Source organism: Myotis davidii, unplaced genomic scaffold (genome assembly GCF_000327345.1).
Source record: "Myotis davidii unplaced genomic scaffold, ASM32734v1 scaffold2008, whole genome shotgun sequence".
NCBI lineage: Eukaryota > Metazoa > Chordata > Mammalia > Chiroptera > Vespertilionidae > Myotis > Myotis davidii.
In genome coordinates this window covers 102,838-113,329 of record NW_006298687.1, presented here as the reverse complement: position 1 = coordinate 113,329, position 10,492 = coordinate 102,838, and the positions used below count along the sequence as shown (strand labels likewise).

Below are 10,492 nucleotides of genomic sequence, written 5' to 3'. Positions count from 1 at the left end.
CGGCTCTGACCACTGGGCACACTGGCTCCTGGATCTCTAAGGATTTGCTAATCTAGCCTCTTCTTGAGGCTATCCAGCAGAAGCCAGCTGTGACTCAAGGCAAGTTGTCCTGGGGCCTTGGGACAGCTGCAGTTTGTTAGGTAATTATCAGATTGCAGAGGGCCAGGCCTTTCATATGCAAAAGCTTCATGGCTTGGGCAGGGCAGGGTCCCAGGGGATCAACAGGGCAGAGCGAGCAGTTATGGCTGCTCTCAGTCCTGCCCTCAGAGGCCCTGTTTCTCAGTGTCCTGGCAAACACCCCCAAGATAAAGCTGCCTTCGAGTTCCGACCAATGCCAGACAGTCCAGCTTCTCCCGTATGAGTCTGGGTCCCCAGAGACTCACCCAGAACTGGAGCTCAGAGCTTGAGACTCTCTCCTGATTGAATAAGACAACCTTGTCCTCAGCCGCCAACCCTCTCCGCATGGGCCTCTGTACCTCTGTATTTTACTTCCGCACTGCACCTCCTCTGAGTCTTGGTGTGCTTTTCTCTTTCCTTCTAGTTGTAGAATTTCCACTCAGCCAGCCTTCCTGTGGTTCTGGATAATGTCAGTTCCATCTTTTAGGTTTTTTTTTTGAAGTGGTTGTGTGAGGCAGCAATCTCTGGTGTTTACCCATACCACCATCTTGTTTTCTCCCTGACCTTTTGCTTTTCATCACTTTGACTAATTTTTGCCACTCCCTTCTGGCCTTCAGAGTTTCTGTTGAGAAATCAGCTGGCAGTAATACAGGTGCTCCTTTGTAGGCAACTAACTGCTTTTATCTTGCTGATTTTAAGATTCTCTCTTTGTCTTTAACCCCTAGCATTTTAATTATGATGTGTCTTGGTGTGGGCCTCTTTTGGTTCTTCTTGTTTGGGACTATCTGTGCTTCCTGGTCTTGTAAATCTATTTCTTTCACTAGGTAGGGGAAGTTATCTGTCATTATTTCTTCAAATTTTGGATTATTTTTACTTTTTGCTCTTCTGATTGGGTGTTTTTTGCTTCCTCCTAGTCCAAATCACTGATTTCATCCTCAGCATGCTCTACTCTACTATTGCCTGTAAAGTATTCTTCATTTCAGTTAGTGTATCCTTCATTTTTGACTGGTCCTTTTTTTATGTCTTTGATGTCCTCACTTATTTCCTTAAAATTCTCAGTAAGTTCCTTGATATTCTCACTAAGATCCTTGAAGTTCTCATTAAGTTCTTTAAGCATCCTTATAACCATTATTTTGAACTCTGTATCTAATAGTTTGTTTCCTTCCATTTCATTTAGTTCTTTATCTGGAGATTTCTTCTTTCTTTCATTTGTGACATATTTCTTTGTCTCTGCATTTTGGCTGCTTCCCTATGTTTGTTTCTATGTATTAGGTAGAGCTGCTACATCTCTGGGAATTGGTAGAGTGGCCTTGTGTAGTAGGTGTCCTGTAGGACCTATTGGCTCAGCCTTCCTGATCGCCTGATCTGGGCACTCTAGGTATGCCTCTGTGTCATTTGCATGCACTATCCTGTTATAGTTAAGCCTTGAATACTGTTGGCATCACTGGGAGGAATTTATCCCCATACCAATTGGCTGTGAGGACCAGCTGTGACTACCATGGAAGAGCTACTGTGTAAGACACACCCTTATGTAGCAGGACTTGCTTCAGTGGGGCTTTGGTGCTCACCAAGTCCAACCCTTTAATATGTTGCTCATGGATGTGATAGAGTTGTAATATGGCATGGTCTGAAACTCCATCAGGTGCACTGGCTCTGGGGCCTCCTGAGAGGTGTAAAGTCAGCCACTGTCTATGCCATGCCTGGGGCCACCCAGCACAAGCTACAGAGCAATCTGTAGATGGCTGCTACTTGTGTTGGACTAGTATGTATCCAGGAGAGGCCAAGCTGTGAACCTTGTCAAGTTGCTGCTAGTGTCAGTCCTGGCCCCTTATTGAGAATTATAGAGCACATTGAGTCCAGCTAATGCTGGTTTGAGAGATTTTAGGAAAGTCTGAAGCCTGAGCCAGAACAGGCCATTCATATGGAAAAGACACTGCAAACAGCTTGGGTGGGGCAGGATCTCAGGGAGTCACCAGGGTGGGGCAAAAAATGTGGGCATACCTAGAGTGCCCAGCTGAGGTTACTAGGGAGGCTGAGCCACTGGGCTCTACAGGGTACCTACTACACAAGACCACTCTACCAATTGATGGAGACTCAGATATCGTGCCTGCAAGTCAGCTCTTTTGGGGGAAGTTCCCAGCACTTTTGTCTGTGAGAAAGCTGCCTCCCAGTTCTTGCCCTGATGACAATTTAGTTCATCCCTGTATCTCCCTAGATTCTTTCAAGCTGCTGCCTCAGCACTGGAACTCAGAGAAAGTGAATCCGAAGACATCTGTGCACTGGCACTATAAGAGGACCTGTCTGGGTCTCTGGCTGCCTCCCTGTCACTCAACTACAACCCCCGCTGGTTTTTACAGCCCAAAGTTACAGGGACTTCTCTTCCAAGCTCTGAAATCCTGGGCTGGGGGTCTGGTGTGTGTCTGGGACTGCTTGCTCCTCATGGGAGTTCTACTCAGCCAAGATATCCCTCCCGATTAAAAACATGCCACATGTGGGTTTCGTACCAGCCCATTCTACACCTCTGCCCCTCCTACTAGTCTCAATGTGCTTCCTTCTTTACTCCTCTAGTTATAGGACTTCCATTCAGTCAGATTTCAGGTGTTTCTAAATGATGGTTGTTCTGTATTTTAGTTGTAAATTTGATGTGGTTGTGGGAGAATGCTAGTACTGGCGTTATTGTGTGGCACCTTCCTGTGGTACCTTTATTGTTATTGTTAATCCTCAGTTAAAGATATTTTTTCCACTGATTTTTTCAGAGAGAATGGAGGGGAAGGGGGGAGACAGAGCTAGAGAAACATTGATGTGAGAGAGACATATCCATTGGTTGCTTCCTGCATGCTGCCCGACCAAGGCTGGGAATTAAGCCTGCAACCAAAGTACGTGCTCTTGACCAGAATCAAACCCAGGATCTTTCAGTGTCAGGCTGATGCTCTATCCACTGAGCAAAACTGGCTAGGGCTGTGGTACCTTTTTTAAAAAATATATTTTATTGATTTTTTACAGAGAGGAAGGGAGAGAGGTAGAGAGTTAGAAACATCGATGAGAGAGAAACATCGACCAGCTGCCTCTTGCACACTCCCCCCTGGGGATGTGCCCGCAACCAAGTTACATGCCCTTGACCGGTATCGAACCTGGGACCTTTCAGTCTGCAGGCCGACGCTCTATCCACTGAGCCAAACCGGTTTTGGCTGTGGTACCTTTTGATGAAATACATGTGAATGGGCCAGAAAGCTGAGGTGAGGTACAACATACTTAATGCAGAGGCAGAGAAGGAAATTTAAGATTTAGAAAATAGGCAGTTATCACTTTGCGAAGGACTTAGGGCTCTGAATGGTGAGGGTCTTGCAGGTGCATAAGGAGTTGATTCAATCACTGGAGAGCAATAAGAGGATGGGTTTGAGAGATTAACATAAAGGGGTATTTTTAAGGCCTGCCCCAGAAGATGGTATCTTGGGTAACTCTTTAAAGATTTGGAAACCACAAAGCAGGTCATGCCAAAAGCCCAATGGTTATTCTTAGCTTCTGATTAACAGGACTAGATGGCTTGCAAAAAGGCATCTGGGGGTGCTTATTTCCCTCCACATTGCTGTACTAGAAGGAACTACTGGCCTGTACAATTTATTTTAATGCTCTTCTCAGTTAGAGGACTGGAGAGAAGAGAAGGTCGATTTTTGCCCTGACCAAAGGGATTCTCTGTGGTGAGGCTAATTCAAAGTCCTTGGGAATATTTTTCTGACTAGCTACATTCACAATGCCATCAAGGGACCCCAAACAGTAGAAGTGGAAAAGAATATCACTATTGGAGAAAGTATCAGAAATGTACTTCTTTTTTATTTATAGTCCATTATGGGCCAGACATTTCATACCCATTATTTTAGAGTGATCATAAGAAACCATTTGAAAAAGTTCTATTTAGTTAACAGATAAGGAAACTGAGGGACAGGAAATTCAAAGGTCCTGCTTAAAGACAATGATGAACAGATTTTAGTCAATACCAGTGTAATTTCAAAATCTGAACCCTTGGACAAATTTATAAATGATAAAAAGAACTGGTGGCAGGGAAAGCATTAATTAAACCTGTTTTTAAGAGAAGAAAAGTGACAGGGCCAAAGTCACATGGTCAGAGTAATGGAGCTGCTCTTCCCCATCACTAACCACCATGAAGAAGTATAAGAACTTGGGGTTACACAGACATATTTTGAAATCTGTTGCCAACATGCACTAGCTCTGTTAACTTGGGTGAGTCACTTTATTTTGTTGAGCCTAATTTTTCTCATTCATTAAAAATTATCTTTACAAAGGGGAAATCTGGTTTTCATGAGGATTCAATGAGAAGGATTTAGAAAGTATCTAGTATAGTTCTGGCATAAAGGAGTTGTTCAACAAATGGTGACTGGCAGTAACCCTTGATGAGCAAAAGGGACCAAAAGAACATTAGCCCTCACAGCTAGAGTCTCTATGCCCATTCCTTATGCTGGTCAGAGTGAATGGAAAGGATCTTGATATGAGGTATTGAGATAGGTTAAAAAGCATGTCAGAAACATGACCAAAATGCCAAGGTTGGGTCTTGGGTGGGAAAGGGATGGCCTCAGTAACACTCCCCCTGGTCTCCTACCAATTTGCCTTCTTGTCAAGCAAAGGCACCTCAGATTGTACAAGCTAGAAGGAGCCTCTACTGCCTCATATATAGGTTAAATGGGCTAGCCACCACTGTTACTACCATCATTACCATCAAACAGACATAGCCAGGATGCTGTGTTTATGTGAGTTTTGGGCTTATGAGCACTTACTCATTGAAAACCAGGTCAGGGGCAAAGTAGAGCATCCTGGAGTTGACATTGGTGAAGGATCGCCAGCCCATGGCAAACACCATAAGCCCCATCCATGAGTACTGAATGACTGCCATCTGGTCATCCACATGCAAGTTTCGGAAGCCTGGAGATGGAGAAGAGACAATGGTCAGGCTGGGGAATGGTGGGCTGGATAAAATCTGGGCATCTGCTGTCCCGAGACTCTCTAGTTCTCAGACAGCCCATGAAGAGCCCCAGGAACCACCAGTGCTAGGGAGCAGGAAGAAAGTAAGCTATGTGGTGGAGATAATATTCCTTGCCTTCTCTGTTTCACTGAGCTGCTCAAATGAGATGATGATGGAGGCAAAAGGGGCATTGTCAGTTAGAAAAGACTAATCTAATACTTATTGACTGCTTTCAAAAAATACACTTTTTCTAAGCATACTACTTATATTAACTCATTTAAACCTAACAACAATCTGATAATGTAGGTACTATTATTATCCCCATTCTGTAAATCAGTAAAAGTGAGTCACAGAAAGGTTATAGAACTTGTCCAAGATCATAAGGCTAGTAAATGGCACACCAAGATCCAAAGCCAAGCAGCCTGACTCCAAAGCCTGTGCTCTTGATCGCTATGCCTTTCCAAAGATGCAGTGTAATAATCATTTCTCCCACATGAACAGCACTATTCAATTTATAAAGCTCTTTTCTAGCTATAATCTTATTTGTCCCTCTAACAACTCTGGGAATAGGGTATTATTACATAATGTATGGTACATGCTTTTGACAGCCACTGCCTTTTCCACACTACATTCAGGCTCTTTATCATCTGACTTTCTTTCTGCCTCCTACTTTCTCTCCATTATTATTATTTTTGTTGTTGTTGTTCAACAAGTAGCCGACTCTACTGCTATTTTTGCCCTATTACCATTGTTATACACAAACAGGCCCTTCATTACCTGCCTACTTAGACTAATTTCTTGCCATTTGCCTTCTCATAATCTAGGTTCTAGATATTCTGAAAAACTTACAATTTGCTGAACACAACATGCTTTCTCATGGGTCTATTTCTCTGCACAGGCAGTTGTCTTTGCCTGGAATGCCTTCTTCCTGCCCCAGGTTCTCCACCTAATAAACATGTACTCAGCATTCAAATTTTCACTGAAAGGGTACCTCCTCTGTGAAGCTTTTTCCCACTCATCCAAGCAGAAGACTTAATAATTCTTCATTTACCTTCTAATTAAACCTTGTGTAACCCCACCTAATTATAGCATTCATTACGCAGTATTGGAATTTTTCTATATACACATCTGTCTCCCCCATTAGACTTGGAGCTTTTTGAAGACAGGGACCACTCCTTCTTATTCATATTTTATTTCCTAGTACATAGCATAATTCAGATATTTGAGTAGGCATTTAAGAAATATTAATTAAATGGACTAAGGACCCTCAATTTATTTTAATTTTATAGAGTGGGATGAACTCCAGATTACCTCCCTTAAGCTCAGAGAACAAAGTTTCCCAGATGCTACCTCTACCACATAGATATATCTATGTTCTCATGGTGGGTTCTAAACAGAGGGATGTTTAAACCATAACCTCAGAGCTCATCCCCTACCAGCATTTCATTTCTCTTCTCCCCAACAGTTCCAGAATTATTGGAAATTTTGTCTTGCTATACCTCATTAGAAATGCTCCATGAATTTAGATAATGCTTCTAACTTTCTTATTGATGACTTCATTGTACCTCATAATAACCCTAGCAAGCACGTTATGTGATACTTGTCTTGACAACAAGGAGCCTAAGGGCCAGAGAGGTTAACTGATTTCCCCAAGGTCTTACAGCCTATATATGGCAGAACTGGTACTAGTGCAGGTGTTCTAATTCTCTTGTCCAGTGTCTTTTCCACTCCACGGCTTAAGGACAAGCTCAGGAAATACTGAGGTCATGAGCTTTTACTAGCCATAGACTCCAGCCTAAAGTCTACAATATCTAAACACATTGTAAGGCTTGGTTGATCCTTGCCCACCCACATACCCCATTTCCCCTTTCTTTTATGTCCTAAGTCTATTAGACATCAGGGATTCTAGAGTCCCTCATATCACCATCCTTGGCTGCAATCTTAGCTCCAAGGCCTGTGCCTCCCATCTTTACTGTAGTAATACGCTGACAGACTAGCTGGAGCCACAGACCCTAGAGAATTTCCTCACTGAAGCTCCAGGATAGAATGCCTGGTACTGACTCTTCCTAGTAGGAGATAAATGCAGGGGTCAAGCATGGAGCATCTAAGGATCTCTTGGAGAGGGGACCTGGAAACTTGAACCCTGAACCTCTGAGATGTGAGGCAATGGAAAGCAAGTGAAGCCTTGGCTAGTGAGTATGTGAATGTTAGGGTGCATAGGGGTAATAAGGTTTAAACTGTACAAGTACCAAGGGAGCTGTCTGTACTGATGGCTTTTTTCCCCATCCTTGAGATAGCAGAGAACTAACAAAGAGGAGCAAAAAGAAAAATTTAGTCTGGCTGTAACACTAATTTATGGTCCTTACTGAGAGCAGCTTAGCACTCAAGCTGTTATTTGCTGTCTATACATCAGCAACAAAGTTGGCTAATTTTTCTATAGGTCTAATATGATTACAATACCTAACACTGTTCTCTAATGTCCAGCCTTTGAAGAAACCTGCTCAGTGAGCATAGCTATCAAGGAATGAATGACTTGAAACAGTAGCTCCAGCCTACAGGTTTCCTTTAGCACACACTCACTCAAACACTTGTTTGGCACTGTGTTAGGCTGTTCAGGAGAAATAGACAGGAGTCATTCACAGGTTTTGAAACACACCAAATAGGTTTAGATGTAAAGGCAATTTATTTGAGATTCTGTTTTCTCACTAGAATCCAATCAACATCATTTCTTACCAATCTGCAGTGGAAACCTGTAGTCTCATGTCTTATCAGGGAGCACATGGCCAAAGAAGGTCCAGATAGGAAATCCATGCTGCTCTAGTGCACCAGACAGTCAACATCTTCAAAGAAAACAATTCATCACTGGGACCCATGCATGTGGCAACTTAAATTGATATATGAGTGAAAGCAGTGGCAGAGCACTCAAGCCTCACTGTAATGACCTACTAGCTACTGAGCATCTATTATGTTTCAGCTACTGTACTAAGTGCACTTTATATACAGTTTCTATGTTGATAACAATTTGCAAGGTAGAGATTGTTGTACCACCTCCACAAATGAGGAAACAGAAGCACATGTGATTTGCTCATGGTCAAACAACTAACTAGTGTATAGCTAAGATTCCAAACCAGGTACACCTGATTACAAATATACTGTATACACATTGTCTACTCACCCACCCTCAATTAATAGTTATCACTTATAAATGTACTAGGTACCTTACTAGGCAATTTACGTATATCATCACCACCACAAAAAGTTTAAAACAAAATTTTTCTGAGTAGGTGCCTAGTATAGTGAGTGCCTTGCACAAGACAGGAACTCAACCTGTTGAATGAACAAATAAGTTGAACTTCTAGGTGATTATTGATAATATAAACAACAGGTCTTGTGAACATGGTAATTAGCTTTTTAAAAACTATTATTTTAAATGACTTAGGGTCAGAGGTCATTTCCTTGCTTGAAGTAGATGGTGAAATGATATTGTCTTGTAGACTTGTTAATATTATGAGAGGACTCCCCATCCTAAGGGTTGGACTAAGGAAAGCCAGTGACTCCTAGTCATACAAATTCTGCCAAAATGATTTGCAATAGGTTATTGTTAAGACCATCAAATTAGAAATCAAAGGGTATGAGTCTAAGTTCTGGGTCCATTTGTTAAGTAACCAAAATGGAACAAATTAGTTAACTTTTCTGAGCCTTTTCATTTGAAATGGAAATAATAGTCTTTATGATTCATAGTATTTCTGTGAGGATTAAATGGAATCATATATAGGACAAGGTTCTATATTCAATAAAATTGGACTATTTAGGTTCTTGGCAACTGCTTGGAAAGATTAAACTGAATCTGTTACACAAATGATATCAACACATCCCGCTGAATAAGTGATAAGAATTAAAACAACCTTCTTTTCTTAGTTTTTGTATTTTTTCCTCCCTGTGTGAACCCTCTGTTTTGGCACAGTGTATACACAGCCTGAGACCTTGGGCTTCTTCCCAGTGATCTTATTGGCTAGCAAACCTCAGCTTCCAGCTTCCCAAGCTGGAAAGGTGTTGGCGATGGTCTGGTTTCTGAGACTGGGTCTTGTGAGTTGGAAAGACAAAATTGGAGTTTGGCAACTAACATGCAATGTCTTCAAAAGCAGCTAGTCTACATTATGACCCAAGTGGCCTTGAATACGGCCTCGACCTCTTACTGTGAAGCCCAGGGCTACAGAACTACATGAACACTACAGACTATGGGTGGAGTGGGATGAGGAAGGAATCTGGAATCAGGAGGGGACTTACGCTTTCAAGTTCTAGCCCTGCTACATTCTAAAGTGAAGTATATCATTTCTCAGAGCTTCTGTATATGTTATCTACAAAATGTCAGGAGGAAACCCCTATTTTATGGGAATTTTATGAGGACCAAATCAGGTAATACATATGAAATTTCTCTGTTCTCTATACATTTTCCTCTGAATAGCAGTTATTAGAAGGCATGCTGATCTTTGACTCCATAAGAATTAAATTGGTTGTTGATGTTTCAAAACAATCTTTGAACCCCAGAATTTTAGGACTAGGATTATCCTTGCAGAGCTTATGTTTCACTGGTTTCCAAACTGTGTTCCCTGGAGTCCTAAGATTCTGCAAGAGTAACTTGAGGCTTCTCTGGGGGTAGTGAGGGAGAGGAACTGGTTTTAAATCAACCAGCTCTAGTAGTATCTGTGTATGTTGTTTTGAGAAATACAAAGTTTGGCTGCTAAAGGAAAATTTGTGAATGCTTAGACAGAGGATCTCTAATATTTTCATAAACAGTCCTGTTCAAATAACAGATGACATAAGGAGGAAGTGATTTCCCCATCACTGGAGGTATCCAAGAAGTTAAGACGAAAAAATTGTATTTCTTTCACTATCACTGAATTCATTGAATATTTCCTCCCACTATGATTCCTAAGGTTTTTGAAAAGCACTAAAGTTTCTTAAAGCAAAGTTTGAAAAACATTAATTCAGTCAAAAATACTCTTCATACATTATACAGGTAAAGAAACTGAGACCCATAAAGGGAAAGGACCACACGATGATTTACAAGCACAACTAAGACTAGAACCTAAATGTTCTGACTCCCAACCCCATGTTCTTTCTACCATACTATATTATAAGTGCATGGTATGGTTCCTAAAGTTAATATTGAAGACATAATACCAGTCAGACTCAAAATTATCTTTGGGGTAAACATGTGTATGCATCTTAAGGCACATAAATGTTATGTCTATAAAGTCTGTGATTATGAGGAAAATTTCACACTGTGTCTGTAGATTAAACATGATTGCTGTGTGCGGATGGGAGGTATATGGGACACTCTATAATGCTGCTCTACTCTTTGGTTTCTGAGTTTCCTTTCTTTTTTTAAATCCTCGG

General features: G+C 41.6%; 1 protein-coding gene across 1 annotated transcript in view; it reads right to left on the bottom strand.

Moving 5' to 3' along the window:
* LOC102752796 (androgen receptor) overlaps positions 1-10,492 on the bottom strand; it is a 96,890-nt gene that overhangs the window by 6,890 nt on the left and 79,508 nt on the right. The window contains exon 4 of the mRNA XM_006774470.2: positions 4,908-5,052. Within this exon, the coding sequence (XP_006774533.1) occupies positions 4,908-5,052 (145 nt within the window). The remainder of the gene's footprint in view (positions 1-4,907; positions 5,053-10,492) is intronic.